The sequence below is a fragment of the Neolamprologus multifasciatus genome, chromosome 16, assembly GCF_963576455.1.
Source record: "Neolamprologus multifasciatus chromosome 16, fNeoMul1.2, whole genome shotgun sequence".
Taxonomy (NCBI): domain Eukaryota; kingdom Metazoa; phylum Chordata; class Actinopteri; order Cichliformes; family Cichlidae; genus Neolamprologus; species Neolamprologus multifasciatus.
This window is the reverse complement of record NC_140454.1, coordinates 18,060,904-18,079,437: the sequence shown is the minus strand read 5'-3', so window position 1 is coordinate 18,079,437 and position 18,534 is coordinate 18,060,904. Positions and strand designations below refer to the sequence as shown.

The window sequence follows — 18,534 nt, the reverse complement described above, 5'->3', positions numbered from 1 at the left end:
CTCCACACTCTTCACAGCAGACAACCACCGTGATGAACTTTAGTGTCTGCCAGCACCACGCTGAAGAGGAAGGAGGCAGGCACCTTTTGCACACAGGCCACCTGTGAAGCTTGAAGACAGACAGTTCCATCTAAACATAGCCATGGAGTGTTACATCTCCAGCTGGAGGACGATGTGATATTTTCAGATGCCATACCTGCTTCTGCACTCGGTACATCTTAGAGAATCAACAAGTGGTGTAATTGTTAACTGCCAGCCGTGAACTCGTGGTGTGCTGAGCACTACAGACATATCTTGTTAAGTAAGTGGTTCCTGAAAAATGAAGCTAAAACAGAGAGTAAAAGCGTGAGGCCAGTAAGGGGCTTTATTAGGTATGTGTTGAAGGACAAACAGTGGGCATTTATTGCACTGATAATGTGAGCAAAGAATTCAATTACCAAAGGCACATTTCTACGAATCTAATTTAACCTTTCTTTGGAAATTTTAAAAGCTACTATCATCTTCTTCATTTATAATTATGAAAACATTATGACTGAATTGCCAAATGAAAGTTTTTAAAAATTGCTTTTCAAGTTGTTACATAAAAAAACAAAAGTGTTAAACGTCTTTGCATCTACACACCTGAAATGTAAAGCTCCCCTCGGCAGACATTTAGGAAACAACGCTTCTCCTGCAGCAGTCCCCTCTCCTATTTTTGCCACCCAATGATATACAGCATGTTCTGAAGGAAGAATTATCCTTCATTATATTATATTACTTTTATTACCTGGCCCAAAAAGACCTGTAATTGGCCACAGGCTTTTGTCCCCGCCTAGATTTTCCAGTCCAGTTCCCTCTCAGACCACAGAAATGACAACACACTGAAAGGTTTTTCTGGATACCAGAAAAGTTATCTGCCCAGGCTTTAAGTTACAAATTTTATCTTGGTCAGCTGCTTGTCCAAAGACAGGGGCTGTATCTTCAGCTATTGGCGTTATTTTTACATTATTTTGGGGGATAAAATAATTTTTTTAACCGTACCAAACATCGAATATCAATATACAAACTATGCTGCTCTTGTATTTCAAAGACTGCGACATGGATAGTAGGTGGGTGAAGGTGTAGTCTTTGTCCCAAGCACATGTAGCTCTGTCATCAGTTCTGTCCCCTCAGGTGTAGCCATGCATTCACCTCTATGGTGCAAACCATTGTTTTTTTCTTTTCTATGATTTAAGGTAACGTGTAATGTCAAAAAAAGAAACTCTAGTTGTTTAAAATCACTAATTGTTCTTTTGATGTTTTCTCTCGACTCCAAAAATTCTTTTTTAACCACGTGATGAAAAAGTATTCCCTCGTTAGATGGTAAAGTATTAACTTGTTTCTTAAGTTATATCTCAGTGTTTGAGTAAAAGCCCACATTCAACCTGGAGAGGTGAAGAAAAACATTTAGCTTAAAAATAAATGTAAAAGCAGAGCAGTACAATTGCTGCCATCTTCGTGTCCCGTGCACACGCTGTGAGACAACTGAGAGCCAGGCAGGAAAAAAAAGAGTGTGGTGTAACATATGACTTTAGTTCAGCAGCCAGGAGGGGTGTACTGTGAAGCAAGTTTAACATCGCAAGGCTTTTTCTTTGCATTAGCTCACCATAAAAGCTAAAGCCTGAATCAGATATAATCAGAGTGTGATGACAGTGGTTGTAAATGTTATTTGTTAGCCCAGGCCCTTTTACTTAGGCTTCAGGCCCGGGCCCACACTTAAGTGGACCAACTCACTTCAGCCAAGATCGGGGTGTTCTCCAAAGACAGGGGTTGGCTGCTTTTTATTTCTACTGCAAATGCTCTTCTCTACATTTTCAAGCTTGAGTACACATTAATTTGCAAATAAATCAATAAATTATCTTTTATTGAATGAATTAAGGTAGCCTGCAATTAAATAAAGTCATTACAGTAATCTTTATCTCCAGCTGCACCATTAAACTGATGTAAACATTAATCAGTTAATAGGATGTATAGAATTCTGAAAAGGGCCATCCTGCATAATCAATATGCAGTTTATTTCTGGTAAATTTGTGGTAGTCGTGTTCTTTCATGATTTTGAAGGCAGAGCACTGCTACTCTTCAGTGAAGGTAAATAAATACTTCCTTAGCCAGTAAAATAGTTATTAAATTGAAAATAGGTTACATTTGTAATATTGGCTCAAAAGCCTGGAAACTTTTTTTTTTATATGCCAGTTTTAAAAGATGTGATAGTCAACCAATAATCAAATAACTGCAATACCAACAGTATAAAACTGACTTGGCAGCAAATCAGAACCATTCGTAAGGATATTTATCCCACAGCGAGCGTCTACGTCATTCTTTAAAAACTTATGAAAACATGGCAGTCTTTACAGCAGCTTGTCATTCAGAACTGTCAAAACTGTGAGCATGTAAGGAGTGCATTGCAAGTAGAGAGCCACCTTGGTGACATTGAAATCTCCCGTCTTTAGTGTCATCATTGTTCTAGTGCATTCATCTTGCTTTGTGGTACATCCCTCAGGCGAGACTTTAATATTACGGATGAAAAACTCCTCATTTGCACACTTAAGGTCACGGTTTATGGATGGTAGGGGATTTTACATTATTAGAATATGTTTACATGTTATGAGTTATCAACTTCACTGTACTTCTACAGTTTTTCTTTGTGTTTTTTGTTTCAATTCCACAATGAACCAGTTTTGTCTCAGGAATCAACTGTCCCAAGATCAGTGTTGCTGCTGGACTGAAGCAAACGGCAGATTTTTCTGTCTTAAAAGTGAACATTAAAGAAAATGGGCGCAGGAAGGCTGCTCTCAGGGCACCCATCTTTCACTGTGCTGTGTCAAACTAAACTGTTTATATTACTGTTTGGTGGATCAAGAATAAACCTTTGCTACAAAACGTCATTGCAAAAATTGTTTGCGAGTTGTGCTCACCACTGAGGTCAGTTAATGATTCATGGTCCAAAAGATGTATTTGAGGAGATTTTCTTGGTCTGTTCTTCAATATATATCCTTTCAGCGTGAATTTCAGGAGTCACAATTATTACCCTTTAGTCTCTGTCGATGTCGGTTAAAAAATGCTCTTGATTCAATTTAATGTACATAAATAGCTCTTTATTTACAGTTCAAAAAACCCTCCATTCATACAAAAATAATACTGTACCTCTGTACAAATACATTCCTACGAATGGATGTGAAGTGATTGTACAATTTGTGGAGAGGATACAAGAGTAAGATCTGACAGATAAAAGCCACTTCACACAAGTCTGATATTTGTTAGCAGAGTAGGAGACCTTTCCCCCAAAGTTTTGATTTCCACAGCAAAGATGCATTTTTAATTAATTAGACTCACTGAATCAAGTCACCTTATGCTCCACATTTTTATGATACTTGTGAACAGTCTTTTTATGCCAGTGATCTCCCTTTTAAATAGGGAGGAAAGTACAAATATTCACTCCAGCTGTGCTGAAGAGTAAGCCGCCTCAGTTGAAGTTGAATTTGAAGTTAAAGGGCCCGGAGCCAAACGGATTGAAACCCTGAAAGCCGTGGAAACCGCCGTGAAAGTGATGATGATGGTGCCCCTGCTGGCTCTCTGGATCCATGGGGTCTTCTCCGTGGTCAAACTTGGTTCTCATCTCTAGGAAAACGTGAAGATTCTTGTCACACACTTGAATTAGAAATCAATGTCTCTTTTTCTAAAACCATTAGTGTTAGAGCTGTAGAGAACAATCTAAAGGGTAATGGTAAACAGTACAGCAACTCTTGAAGTGATTTAGGCTAACAACTTTCAACACACACACACACACACACACACACACACACACACACACACACACACACACACACACACACACACACACACACACACACACACACACACACACACACACACACACACACACACACACACACACACACACACACACACACACACACACACACACACACACACACACACACACACACACACACACACACACTCTACCTGGATCAGTGAGAACCTCCTTAGCCTGAGCGATGTCTATGAACTTCTTCTCTGCCTTCTTCTTTTCCTCTGGATCCTGGAAGTTGTCCGGGTGCCACTGTTGTGCCAGTTTCCTGTAGGCTCTGATAATCTCCTTTTTCTGGGCAGTTCTGTGACCACGGGGACAGCATTATTAGCACATTTGTCAAAGATAAGAACAGCTTTTCTTTTCTCATTTTGACATAAGCCAGACCTAAAAATACTTATCCAAGTGTCAGAGTTAGTTTTCTAGCACCAGTGTAATACAAATGCCTCCATGGCTGTAAATTTGTATTCCATCTTAGATTATCAGTAGACCTTTTAAACTCAAAAATGTTCAAAAGGCATCAATAATAAAATATTCAAGAGCAGTGATGTTTTGGCCTGATTAAAAAAAAGCAACTTTAAAGCAAACCAGCGGTCTTTCATAAGAAAACTACTTTTCAAGATTAAATTCTCCCCCAACTGATTGGCAATAATGTGTTACATTTTCTTGCTGAACTTGATCTGCAAAAATTCCCAAATCCATTGACCGATTCCCACCTCTTCACTCCAAGGATCTTATAATAATCCCTCTTCTGAGACTGTTTGAGTAGCCGCTGTGCTCTTTCCAGACCTTCTTTGATGTGACGGTCCCCCTCGCTGTGTTTTGCAGCAGTGTCGTAATCTTTAACAGCTGAAGAGGACAAAAAAAAGGAGTACAATGAAATTAGTATTATTTATTCACTGAAAACTAATAATGTGATGTAAACAATACCTTAACTGGAAAAAAAAAAAAACATCTTTGATTTAACTGCTCTAACACCAATCTACAGTATATCCAGCTTCCTGCTCCTCCCCTGCCCTTATGTAAGAGTTCATTCATTCAAATACAAGAAACTTTGTGGCTAAATATGGGTTAATATGCAGATGATATGGATGCTGGCATTGTGCTGCTCAGTTTTGACTTAAACACTTAATCAGTTCCACCTTATCCCCATCTTCTGCTTTGTTTTAAGTAACCCTGCTTTAGGGGATCAGCTGCTGCGTGAAAGACTTAGTTTAGACTAATAAGCCAAGGCTTCTGGGGGCTTCCCATGATGCAGTGAGTTTTTCTTCTTTACTCACTATATGGTGTTTATACACCACTCTCCATTTAATCGTCCATGTCTTTTATCCTGTCTTCCTCTCATCACCCCCATCCAGTCGTGGCAGACGTTCCCTCCCTGAGCCTGATTTTGGGGGTTTCTTAATGTAAGAAAATTTTGTACATTACTTTTTTTCTTCCCGCTGTCCCCAGTGGTTGCTCATAGGGTGTTGTTTGATTGCTGGGGTTTTCTCTTTATTGTCGGGTTTTACCTTACAATATAAAGTGTATTGAGCTGACAGTTGTTGTAATTTACCACTATATAGCTAAAACTGAATATGCTTTGAATCTATGATGTCTCCTGCTCAAGCTGTCGATGCTATCTTGTCACAAATTTCTGTAAAATCAGTGTCACGTGACAAAGACCTCTACAAATGAAGACAGACTTCTCAGAGAGAACGAGTTACTCTCTGAACGGTGAAGAGCGGCATCACCTGCGCGGATTTAAACACACCTTACTTGCTGGAGAATTGATTCCTTTAGTACAGACACATTTTTAAATAAATAAAAATACCTACACAAGGTATGGCAATTAAAATTTCAGAAATTATCCAGCTGTCAGAGCAATGGTTGCCGTGTATCTGAAACCGAAGAACCATGGTAGTGGCAATTACATTAAAATAGCTTAAATTCACAGCAGACGCTTAAAGAAATGTAACAAATGATTGTTATCAGTAGTGAAGCATGGGATCCACAAAAATCCACTTTGTGATATTACGTCACTAGTGTCCTTGAATAAACTTTCATATTAAGGCTGTTTGTGTGCACACGTTTGGCTGCTTTGAGGCTTGTTTACCCTCTGTGGTGAATTAACACCCGTGTTTTCTAACAGGTAAAAATCCAAAAATCCAATCCAACAACACATGCAAACTTAGTCCAGCCAGCATCACCCGCTGGGGTGATTGAGAAGAATAATTTTTTAGAGATATAGAGATATCTATATCTATCTATCTATCTATCTATAGATATCTCTATAGATATAGAGATATCTATATCTATCTATCTATCTATAGAGATATCTATAGATATCTCTATAGATATCTATATCTATCTATCTATAGATATCTCTATAGATATCTATATCTATCTATCTATAGATATCTCTATAGATATCTATATATCTATAGATATCTCTATAGATATCTATATCTATCTATCTATCTATAGATATCTCTATAGATATCTATATCTATCTATCTATAGATATCTCTATAGATATCTCTATAGATATCTATATCTATCGAGAGAGAGAGAGAGAGAGAGAGATATCTATATAGATATAATGATATGGGTGTTGCCAGTTATACAGTCTAATTTAAGCACAGAGGTTTAATTTATCTTTATTTTTTTTGTAGCTAACATTTTCTTTATGCACATGTTGACCTTTGTTTCTAACATCTGAGTTTAAAGCTGAGATACAACTAATATTTAATACTGCAGAGCAGAAACACAATTTACCCAGCGATTTTACAAATGCATCATTCTCCATCACTAAAAATCTACTAAAGCGAGAGTTGCAACATTTTGCTCTCCAACAGCAAAGTGCTCCTGATGTTTCTTCAACTGTCTGTGCCAATTTGGTATTTTTATCACTTGCCACAATGAACACAGAAGCACACAGGAGCTCAGACACAGGGCTCTAGCTGTGAGCAGTTTCACCCACCTGCTGTTCAAACCTTCTGTTTGTAAAGGTAAGCCAATCAGATTTAGAAAAAAAAATTACCTTAAATGGAGAGGAGCTAAAATAGCTAATTTCATAGAATTTAAACAGAGGGGCTGCACCACAGCCCAGTACATGAATCATTTGATCTTCAAATGCTGCAGAGACCAAGAAATTTGCATTGTCTCAACTAATCGTGTACTCATAAAGCCAATATGTTTCAAAATTATATCATCTGCTTCTGCATAATGCTTCAAGTATTGCTTTAAGTCCTCACCCTCTAACAATTGTCCAAACATTCAAAATGTGTCTGTACATTTGAGCTGCTTAATATAGTCACTGGTTACACTGTTTGTCATTATTTAATATACCTTATTTAATATACCTTCAAGCTAACACTAACCAGCTCGAGTGTAACAGCACCAAAGGTTTGGCTATTACAATATCAGTCTGTATACAAACATGTTGAGATGGGTGTGATGGTTTTCATTACATTTTAAATTTAATTGACAGATACACAAAGTGTAGGCAGGGATTTTGATAAAAAAAAATATGCACTGGTCTGTTGCACAGCAGTAGCTGAACATCAGGTGACAGGTAAAATGATTAGTGGGAGACTATTCCTGCAGATTTCACCATCTGCCATCATTTCTGCAATTTGACAAGAGATGGGGAGACTGTTGTTTCAGCCTAATCCCACCTCCTTCTGTCAGTAAAGCGTTAAGGATAGTAAGAGCTGAGTGTGTGTGTGCGTGCACTTTCTGCCACTGCCATTGAAGCTTCATGTTTGAAAAACAAGTAATTTTGCACACTTGCTCTGCCAGCAGTGCTGGGCAGGTCTACATCTCGCAGGTTATATTTACCTCCAACACTCGGCTCCACATTTAATTCTAATCATGCTGTATGTAATAAGGTGCTCTCAGGGTTGGTGACGTTTGTCTTTTTTCTGGCTTGAGATCTGTTAGCTGTATGCTTCAACCAAATTCAAAATGAAAATTCTCATATTTAGCCACACATGTAACCTGCACTGTGCTTATTTAAATTCAAAAATAGAAGGCATTTGGTAATTAACAGACAGATTGTATCGAATGAGGCAGAAAGTAATTAGATGTTAGAATCTCTCTCTTCTGTCTGAAAAACAATATTTTTGGTTTACATGCAAAAATTAATTTGCAGGATGTACTCTACATACGTTTCTATGTACAGGTATGAGATCTGAAGGAAGCTGCTTAAATGAGGTTTCACTGACGCCTAACTTTGTCTCACTCTGCATACTGTGTTGTGTTACAAGGACCCCTTGTGTTGGGCTCCTAGCATGACAACAGTTACAGGTAGTGCACAAGAGTTTGGGTAATTACAGTCAAGTGCAAAAAGCACACCTGTACCGCTTTCAGACAAACTCACAGGTTAAACAGCAGTCAGGAGCTGATAATCAAATGCACTCGATTAACTGATCTGCAACAAATGTGAACGCCTCCATAAAAGAAGGAGTGTTGGCAGTCTCCCGGTCTGGAGCATTCTTGTGTGTGCGCCAACACAATGCCAAGGAGGGAAGACATCATCAGTGATCTTAGACAAGCAACCGTTGTTGCCCATCAATCTGAGGAGGGTAATGGTAAGTGCACCATTCTGCAGTGAGAAAGATTATTCACAAGTGGAAAACATTCGAGACAGCTGCCAATCTTCCTACGAGTGAACATCCCAGCCAATTCACCTCAAGGTCAGACTGTGCAACACTCAAAAATACTGCAAAACACCCCAAGAGCGCCATCTCAGACTATACAGGCCTCAGCATGTTAAATGTTAAAGTTCATCACAACTAGAAAAGAACCAAACAAGCATAGAAATATGGCCCATTCAAAGTCCAGACCTCACCCACTTTAAAATTTCATAATCAACAGTTATAGAGGTGTTAATTTAACATTTGAGGTTGTAGTTTTCATAAGTTCCTCTGAAATACATTAACGTGTGTTTCAAACATTTTTCCTGCTCCGTTCTTAAATTTAAAGTGAGAAAAAATTTCTAAGGTATAAAACAAATAACTTCAGACTCAGCAGCAAACATGTAGTTCAGTTGGTCATTATAAGCTTCATTATGAGGCAGAGCTGCTATGCTGAATGGCATTTGAGTTTCAGGTTGTACCCAATAAAGTCAGTAAGACTTCAATCGCTGTGTTCTCATCACAAAACTTCAATTGAATTCCAGCATCTACAGCGCTGCAGGCTCCAAGATTGGAAGTGTAACAGCTTTTGTGAAGCTGATCTGTAATTACCACTTTGCAGATGTAAAGTAAAGTTGCAGTTTGCACACGTCTGTCGAGACTCAGTGAAGGTGACTTTTGACCAGTTTACAGTTCACCATGTTATCCTTGTAGATTAACGTGACAGTCTTATGATAGTCTGTTGCTGTGTCCCAATTCAGGGTCTGCACGCTTGAAGTACGCATTTTAAGTGCGATTACGTCACCGCCACGCGACGACGGCTGTCCCAATTCGAAGTGTACTTCAAATGCATACTCCAAATGCGCCGTCGATTTCCCCAAATATCAAGCGTGGTCCGGTGCACGCTTCGTGGTCCCATATATCCCACAATTCATAGCGCGGTGGTGGGTGTGGATAATTTTGCCACAAAATACGGCAGAAGGGAGCGGCTGAAGAGTGAACTGTCAAACGTAAGTACTGAACATGATGTCAATAATTTATGTGCGAATGTTTAATAACGAAGAACATTAAAATATTGCTGTTGGCCACATGTCGGCAAAGTTATGTAACATTAGTCTCTCTCTCTCTCTCTCTCTCTCTCATAATAATCTGACAATACTATAATATTGGCCATGATATATTTACATTACCACAGTGAGATGACTTTAGTCTCATGAACAACATTAGCTAATTGTTATTTACTAACTAATCTTGAAATAACTGTTCAATACAGAAATGAAGCCCAACAATCATCTTTTACAGTCCTGTGGTCTCAGCCTCAGATACTCAACTAATCAAAGTGATGTCATGACAAAAATGAATGACCAACAAAACATTTTTTTTCTCCTTCATTTATGTCACATAATCTCGCGTTTCTCGCGGTTAGTATCATGGTTGCTAGGCAACCTGAACAGCGCGACGAAGGCTAGACCGTCCCATTTCACAAGCCTCTCACTTCCTCACTTCTCGTACTTATAGTACGCACCGTACGTAGTGCGCGTACTTCAAGCGTGCAGACCCTGAATTGGGACACAGCCTGTGTGTGCCAAAAAAGGCATTTTGTGAACTCAGTATCCCTGACCTTTAACCTCTAGATTCTGATGACTTAATCTTTGATTGTTTTTGCCAAATGTAAAGAAATTCCATCGAAACATTGCTGAGTACGCTCAAAAGCAGGACAGACATAAAACAAACATCCAAACTGAACTGAAGACGGACAGGCCATCTGCACACAAGCTTCAAAATAATGCCACGCTCCATTTTGAGTGGGAAACCTTTCGCTGGAATGCCTCCTAAAGTTGGATTTCCCATTAGAAAAGTTGACTTTGCAATGCAAGACTTTGCAATGCAAGACTTTGTCGGTAATGGCTTGTAATGTCTGTAACACTGCTTGTTATCAGGATCCAACTTCAAGCACTCACGCACCTCACTGGAGATTATAGGACAGAGGAAAGGTGAGGCTGAAAAGGCCAACTTTCAATGGTGACGACATGAACAGAATGACAATAACACACCAAATTTACAGTAAATAAACCCTAATGTACAAATGCATGATCATTAGTAACCAGTGTTGGGTAAGTTACTTTAAATTAGTAACTTAGTTACATTACTAGTTACTTCTATCAAAAGTAACGCGCCAGACTTTGTCGGTGGGGTTTGTTTTGCTGGATCAGCTGTAGAAAGAAGTGTTTAGGGAGCCGTGCCAGCTGGGAGAGAGTGGTACACCTGCATGCATCTGCTAATTAACCTCTCTCCCTGTATAGGAGGAGTGGAGTCAGAGGAGAGTGTGCGCCGTGGAGCACAGCAAGCGGCTGCACAGTGGCCGAGTACGAGAGGCAGACGGCGTTCTGAAGTAGGGCAACTCAGCTAAGCAAGCATTTTCCCCCCTGTACTAATTACAATAACGAACTGTGTGTATGTGAGCAATTCAAGTTTCTCCTCACTCTGCTTACTGAGGAGAACCCACAAGGCAACTAGTGCTACAAAGACATCAGCAGCAATAAACGGCTACTAAAACTTGTAATCTACGCTGCTGCTGTTGTGCATTTATGACTCTCTAAACAATCCATAGAGAGAGCTAATAACACTGCAGCATTTTTAAGCACCAATAAACAAGCATTGTGTTCAACTTTTCAGGTATCTGACAAAACACCACTTCTTTTGCCGATGACCTCCGATTTCCGAGATAAAGAGAATGTGGCTCAAGTGTGCGAGTAACTGTACACAAGCATTACCAAGGTGCTTGCTGAGTGGTGAGACCTCCTTATGCTATCCGGTTAGCAGGAACTGAACTTTCAAAATAAGAGCAAGGGAACTGGCCACTAATAAATCAATTTCTTTTTGTATCAGACTTTGGAAAATGAAAGTCTAAAACTATAGCCAACTATTGTGACGTCAATGCATGGGAAACATTACATATGAATATAAATGGTAAATATTAATCTAAAATTTCTTCATTTGGTGAAGTGCAAGTGAGTGACAATTATAATCTATGACTTTATAAAGTGCATATATATTTGTACTATTGTGTTTTTATTCACTGATGCAGGGATTCTATTCAGCTGATGTGTTCCTGTTTGCTTATTGTGCCCAAGTCAGTCCAGCCAGCTGATAAAATGTTGCCCACCCTCGATCTTGAAGGACTTTGCAGCTACATATGTCGGACTTACCTTCCTCATACTGTTCATCTTGGAGATAGGCCTCAGCTCTGTCCTTCAGCACGTTAACATTCGCAGGATTGGACTTTAGGACTTCGCTACAGACTGAGATTGCTCTGCTAGCCTGCTGGGCCTGGTCATAACAAAGAAAAAAACGAAGCTTGGATAGATCTTTTAATAAAAGCGCAGCAGCCTAATACATCCTTTAGCAGCAGTAAAGGGGCTTACCTGTGTTAGCGCATGGCAGATTCGCTCCTTGGCAAGAAGCAAGAAATGTTGCACATTGGGCTCGGTCGTTATCACCGCCTCGTACTTGCTCACTGCGTCTTCATACCTAAAGGAAGCGGGAGGCGATTATGTGACGCTGGCAAAACAGGGGATTGCAACATGGATCACTGCACCCACAAACACCACACCATCGTTAATTTCTCTTTTAAGTCTTGTAAATATGAAACCTTATATATGTCAAACATGATGTGACATCCATTCACGTTAAGATGGGATTTGCACGCCTCTTTGTAAAACCAGAGAAGTGGGGGAGCCTGAGGATAAGAGAGCCGTCATTGTACAGCTGATGCAATCCCCGGTATTCAGATGGGATAATATTTTATATTTACAGAGATGAAGACTTTCCTGACACATTTCTATCTTTGTGAGGACACTCAATGATATGCTGTTAGCCGTACCACTTTACTCTTACCACTTAAACCAATGACATTATTCCTGAGGATTCAATTTAAACTCGTGCTCATAAAAATGTTTTCATGAACATACAAACACACCTTTGTTCTTGGATGTATTCCTCAGCAGCTTGGATCTGTTTGTTGAGCTTCTTCACTTGCTTGTAATGGCTGTAACACTGCTTGTTATCAGGATCCAACTTCAAGCACTCACGCACCTCACTGGAGATTATAGGACAGAGGAAAGGTGAGGCTGAAAAGGCCAACTTTCAATGGTGACGACATGAACAGAATGACAATAACACACCAGATTTACAGTAAATAAACCCTAATGTACAAATGCATGATCATTAGTAACCAGTGTTGAGTAAGTTACTTTAAATTAGTAACGTAGTTACATTACTAGTTACTTCTATCAAAAGTAACTCAGTTACTTCAAGTTACTCGTTACTTTCAAAGTAACTAGTTACTAGGGAAAATAACTTTGGTTTTATTCAGAATTCTCTTTTTAATGTGTTGCTTTACAGCTGTGGCTCCAGCAAACATCAGCTGATACTAGAAATTAATTTTAAATAAATTCTAACAACAGCTGATCAAGTTTAAACGTGCTGCTGTTGTTTAGCGCGACATCCGCTGGTTTCCTCTTTCTGGCGCGAAGTGGGCGATAAACAAACAAGAGAGAAAAGCCGATCAGCTGATCATTGATCAGTTTCATGATTGAAGTAGAAAAAGGAGAGGGAGAGAATGAGAGGAGAAGAAGCAACTGTGCATCAAAGACACAGAAGAACTCCAGCTTTGTGTCTTTTTCATTGTAGCTGAAGTCCGGGACAAACTGTGTTCCTTTTCACCTCAATACAAAACGCGTAATATTTTCTCTGAATACGAGACGATTCCGTTTTTTAGGGGACGGTTGGCAACTCTAATAACTAACCTTATGAACAAAATAAAGTTCAACATCAGTAACTTCATAGCACCCACCCAGCTGTATAGAAACTCCGTCATGCTAGCTAGTACCCAGTACGAAAAAGTCAGCATAACGAAAATAAACTGCACCTAAACTTGGTTTATATCTGACCCAGAGAGACTGCAGGTCATAACTTCTTACCTGAAGTTCAGTTCACCTGACACTCGGACCGGCGGCCGCTTCGGGTCTCTCCTTTTGCCTCCCCTTTCCCTCATCCACCTGCTGGCCTCCACCACTTGCTAATGTTACTGAATCTGTGGAAGCTCTGTGACCACCACACGAAGTAACCAATAACGAGCCTATCTAAATCCCAGTAACAATTAACGTGTTCCTGGTTTTGGCATAATAACTAGTTACCGTGCTTGTTACCACAATAATAACGTAGTAACTGTAACGCGTTACTTAATAACGCATTAGTCCCTACACTGTTAGTAACTTACTTATGTCATCTATGGCTACAGTCTTTCTGATGATGATGATGATGAAAATAATAATAAAGTTGACAGAGATAGCAATGAGAAGGCCAGTCACTGAAACAGCAGTCCACATCAACATCATGCACACATTTGTAATGTTGAGGGTGGAAATGCATTCGTCATGACGTTCATCAGAATAGAAAGATGCTATTTTATAAAATATTAAAGTATCTACACAAAAATTTTCAATATTAGTTTCAGTTGTGTTCTGAAATTCATGAAGGCTATGCCTTTGTGAAGCCATACGCTGCTCTCTGTACCACTATGTTTTGTTCACTTCTTGTTTTGCAATTTTACCACTGAATGCAAACTTCTGCAGACAGTCGACTTCAACATTAGAGCCTTCACTGTGCGCCCACTCACAGCACCTTAAATAAGCACAAGTTCTGGGGGGGTTTTGGGCCACATGAACTGTTGCAGTACTACTCAGCTATTTTGACCTCTTGACTCCATTTCCTCCTCAAAACTTACATTCAAGCTAAAGTGTTGCCTTTTCTGACACAGAGGAGGAAATCTAGCACACTTCACTCATGCATATTACTGAAAGTGGTGAAAATTAGACTTCCAGAGAGTGGGCAAAAGTGCATGGCTGTACAAAAAGACAACTCTTAAGATAATAGCAAAATTTAAAATCCAGTTTACCTTTTTTTATTCTTATGAGGCACAGTCTATGAATGAGCTACCCACTATACTGCACTCCTATGAAGTGTAAATCCAATATATTTTTTAAGAAAAAATAACTAAGATTAAATCATTATCAGAAATGTTCCTGCTATTTTTTTAAATTTAGAATAAAAGCTTTGTGATTAGTAGAGTATCAACCATAGTGACACGCTGCCTTATTGTGGCATTGCCACAGTGTGAACAGCAGCAGGGAGCTTCTAGAAAGAAAACAGTCTGCAAGTGAGTCCTTACCTGAGGGACATCTCATGGTCTCCAAGATTATAGTAGATGGTGCTCAGCTTGTAGAAAGCCTGGGTATTGTCATTCTTTAACTTGGATGCAGCTTTAAGGTCGCTGATAGCTTTCCCCATCTCTCCCATCTGAATGAAACACTCTGCTCGCATCTCACGTGAGGTCACATCCCAAATGCACGTCTGCAACAGTCGGACAATAACGCTTACAGACTTCAGGTGATACGCAAATGCTCTGTACTCTCTGTATCGATGATAATGCAGAAAATCCTATGTTTGTGGGAAAATCAGTCAATACTGGCAAGGAATGTCTCTCACCTCGATGACGGTGTCAAGCTGTGCAGCAGCTGTCACATAATCCTTGTCATCGAAGCTCCGGCGTGACTGAGCCACCAGGCGCTGAATTTCATCTGATTTTGTCAGCTGGCTGTGGGCCTCCTTCTCTTCTTTGTCGCTGGGGTTGGACTTCAGCTAGAAGATTTCAAGGCATTACGCTAAGTACTAATGTAGCTAAAGAAAATGTGATTCCATCTCTCATAGATGGATTCCAATTTGAGATTTCTGTGCCATCTTCTGCCTCCTGAAAATAGTACTTATCAGTGCAGTGCTTGCCAGTCCCTGCACAGATTACGTTATAATGAATCTCGTTGCAGAGGTCATCATACTCACAAGAGCCATCTCAGCTAATGGCACAACTCCTACAAATAGACCTATCTACTCTTTAAATGGTTCCTGCTAGCTCAGCTAAGGGAAGAGCATAAATGTGACGCATTACACCAGGCCAATGTTGTGGACTGCTGAAGCAGCAGAACAGCCTGCACCTCTGGCCCGTTCCCTCAACAGTATACTAGCAAAACGAAGTCCACAAAAAAAAAATTAAAAAAATAGACTGCAGAAGCTCAGATGTAGTCTATTTTTCCCCCCTATCTTTCCCCCTGGAGGCAAAAGAACTCTTTGCACTCTTGATGGAGGATGAATCTCAGCTTAAAATTAAATACTTTTCCATACTTTAGGCAATTCCAGAAATAGACTATTAAAAGTATTCCAAGGCTGTGATCATTCAGTGTAGCATACATAAGAACATAAGAATGATTATGGGACTAATCATTAAGCTTCAACTTGAAGTTCAGAGCTTGCTGGTGGTGGTTTCAGGGAAGTGTGGACAGGTGACCAAAAACACGCCTATGACCTGCATACTTTAAGGTCAAAGTGACACCATGTGAACTGTTCATCCAAGTCCCTGGAACTTAGGGCTGTGCGATATGACCAAAATCTCTTATCCGAAGACATTTCTCATCCTGATAATGATATATAATCGCAAAATAGTGCATTTTCTGTAAATTCTGTGAATCTCAGGCAACTCGACTTGTGTGAAGTGTTTATAGCTGGGTGTCGTGTACCTGCAGTCGAGTGTTTTGACTTTGACTTGTCTTTATTACATGGCACACTGCAGGGAAAAGCCTGTTCTAACCTTTGAGTGTAAGGTTTGTTTTGAGCACCTGGGGGCTCTTTTTTGCTTCTCGTAAACTCTTTCTATACTCTGCTAGAAAAGGTTTGTTGTGTCTGTGCTGGGGACCAGTTCTGTGCTCCGTGTCAGACTTTTCATAACCAAACCATATCCATGTATAAAAACGAGTGTAATATGAAAAAGATGGATGTTTTACTATCATCCATCTGATCCTATTATTCTTCATATTGTACAACCTGATTGGAACCTAAGACTTATTCACAGACATGGCAAGGCCATTTACTGTATGATTTTAGGTGGCAGTATGTGATTCTAATTGGACACGCATTTACAAATTCAAGCCTCTAAAATGATGCGAGAATGCTCAAATGAGCGTTCCCCATTATTTACATCTAGTAAGTAAACTCAAATATACATGACCCCCCTTCCCTGTTCTCTTAAGGCTTTCAACTTCCCTGGTGTTTCACTGCAAAGAACCTTGTGTTTTGTAAAGTGCATTTACCCTGTCATTATCCAAAAATCCCACACTGTTGTTCCTCACTGTAGTGTTATAAGTGTTATACAATACTATAATACTACTACTACAATACTAGCTCATGTTCTATGTTCTGTAAAGGAAAATTAAGTTTCATTCAGCGGCATTTATCTCTTCAAACACACCCCTCACAGTGCTTTTTAATCTGTTATCTTGAAATCCACCACAAGGAGGACACTGTATAGACAACCATGAATACACGTTTTTGTACTTATATTTATCATTCTGAAAAAAAGACTACTGCAACATTACTACGGCTATAGATCAACACTGACACCTCCTGGTGAACTGTTGCTTCTCTCACAAGTGTCTGCCCCAGCATAGTTTTGCTTTAAAAGGGGGTATTGCTTTACTTACCACCTTCTTGAAGTCACTCTCCGCTTCATCCAGCTTTCCCTGCTTCAGAAGAAGATTTCCTCTCTGAAGCCGTGCCTGTTGAGTGAGACACATCAAGAATTTGTTTTGCATATAAAATAAAGCGTTATCAACACAGCTTCCAGAACAGACTGATTTCCTAGCACGGCTGGGCCCGCAGCCGAAATAAAAAGATAATGTTGCCAGATGTTTGCATGCTTTATCTAATTATTTGCATAGATTTATCACAGAGTTCTGCCTTAAAGGTTAGTCTGCAGTATGACACGAAGTATTGCTTTGAAATTCTATTTTCTGTCAAATTTACATTTTAAGTGACCATCTGTTAAAAAACATTTCTGAAGAAATACACATTAGACAAACAGTAAAGACAACAACTTACAGATGTGAAGTCCGGTTTGAGTTCAATGACTCTACTTAAATCAGGCAATGCTGATTTTGACTTCCCCATTGCTAAAAACACTGTAGCTCTTCTGTAGTATGCCATGTAGTTTTGGGGATCTCTATCTGTAAAATGCCAATGAAACTGTCACTTTAGACGAAACCTTTTGGGAAAATCCAAGGCATTCTTTTGGTGTTGTTAGCATGTCTCTGACACTCACCCACAGCTGCATGGAAATGAGAGAGGGCATCAGCTAGCTGGCCAGCAGCAAGAAGTTTCTTCCCCATCTCCATGTGATTGTCCACACTCCCATCCTTGCCACATTTCCCTCCTTAAAAAACAAATAGAACAAATCATAGTGCAACAAAACAACACTGAGCATATTTTTTACTCATTCAAGTAATGCAATAATCAGATTTTATTTAAATATTCCTGTAAATGACCCGCCCAAAAATGTAAATCACATCAATAACAAGAGCAACGGCAACAGCTTTCCCCACAGTAATTGGTAAAGACTTTCACGTGTACCTAGGTTTCTTACAAGCTTAAAGACGTTCACGAGCAAGCATAATCAAAGAAGCAGTTTTATCTATCATCTTTTATTCTTTAGGCTCAAACCAGCTAGCTTTAAGTAATAAAATTGACCCAGTCCGTGACTAGCTAGCTTAACATCAGCTAATAATATTAGCGATTTCACAAGCTAATGTTGTCAGTGACATTACCGATGTAATAAAGTTGTCTGAACTTTAACCCGAGTTCAAGTTAGTGGTAGCATTCACTAGCTATAAATGTAAAGTACACCTAGCAAACGTCTTACCTTGAAACCTAATATCAATCAAAACAAGAACATATGGGAAGTACGTCAGTATTTTGTGAGCCACATGGTCGATGGAAACCATGGTTAAAGTTGTCTCTCTCTGGACACGTCCCGCAGACTTCAGCTGTCACTGTTTTAACCAGTTCTCCCCTTATTTCGCTACAATCCCATGTGTTGGCGGATGGCTACATTTCTTCTCTTTTCCCCAGCCACTGTAGACCAGCATACGCAACCGACCGGTCGTGGGTGATCGTGATTGGCTGAATTATATGGAAAACCCC

The 18,534-nt window shown here is 39.6% G+C and overlaps 2 protein-coding genes across 6 annotated transcripts in view; one reads left to right on the top strand and one right to left on the bottom strand.

Moving 5' to 3' along the window:
• Positions 1-2,790, top strand: part of uggt2 (UDP-glucose glycoprotein glucosyltransferase 2) — a 50,864-nt gene extending 48,074 nt beyond the window's left edge. For 3 of the 4 annotated variants that reach the window (XM_085135704.1, XM_085135706.1, XM_085135708.1), the window contains one exon: positions 18-2,790. In XM_085135704.1, the coding sequence (XP_084991830.1) occupies positions 18-43 (26 nt within the window). In that variant the 3' untranslated portion in view covers positions 44-2,790. The remainder of the gene's footprint in view (positions 1-17) is intronic. The other variant, XM_085135705.1, reaches the window with a different exon arrangement.
• Positions 867-18,516, bottom strand: dnajc3a (DnaJ (Hsp40) homolog, subfamily C, member 3a). 2 transcript variants are annotated; one of them, XM_085135709.1, is made up of 12 exons: positions 18,254-18,515; positions 17,657-17,767; positions 17,437-17,561; positions 17,040-17,114; positions 14,998-15,150; positions 14,681-14,862; positions 12,428-12,547; positions 11,874-11,979; positions 11,658-11,778; positions 4,546-4,678; positions 3,985-4,133; positions 867-3,636 (listed from the first exon to the last, which is right to left on the bottom strand). In XM_085135709.1, the coding sequence occupies exons 1-12, from the start codon at positions 18,333-18,335 to the stop codon at positions 3,482-3,484; spliced, it is 1,512 nt and encodes a 503-aa protein (XP_084991835.1). In that variant the 5' UTR covers positions 18,336-18,515; the 3' UTR covers positions 867-3,481. The 2 variants fall into 2 exon arrangements, with proteins under 2 accessions (XP_084991835.1, XP_084991836.1); XM_085135710.1 differs by lacking the exon at positions 867-3,636 and adding an exon at positions 3,762-3,783 and having other exon boundaries at positions 3,948-4,133; positions 18,254-18,516.
• Positions 18,517-18,534: the final 18 nt, after the last annotated feature.

Coding starts and splice junctions, on each gene's coding strand:
- dnajc3a (XM_085135709.1), bottom strand. CDS start 18,335: ATGGTTTCCATCGACCATGTGGCTCACAAAATACTGACGTACTTCCCA. Junction 17,115..17,436: donor TCAAACCGGACTTCACATCT/GTAAGTTGTTGT, acceptor CTCACTCAACAG/GCACGGCTTCAGAGAGGAAA. Junction 15,151..17,039: donor AGAGTGACTTCAAGAAGGTG/GTAAGTAAAGCA, acceptor GAAATCTTCTAG/CTGAAGTCCAACCCCAGCGA.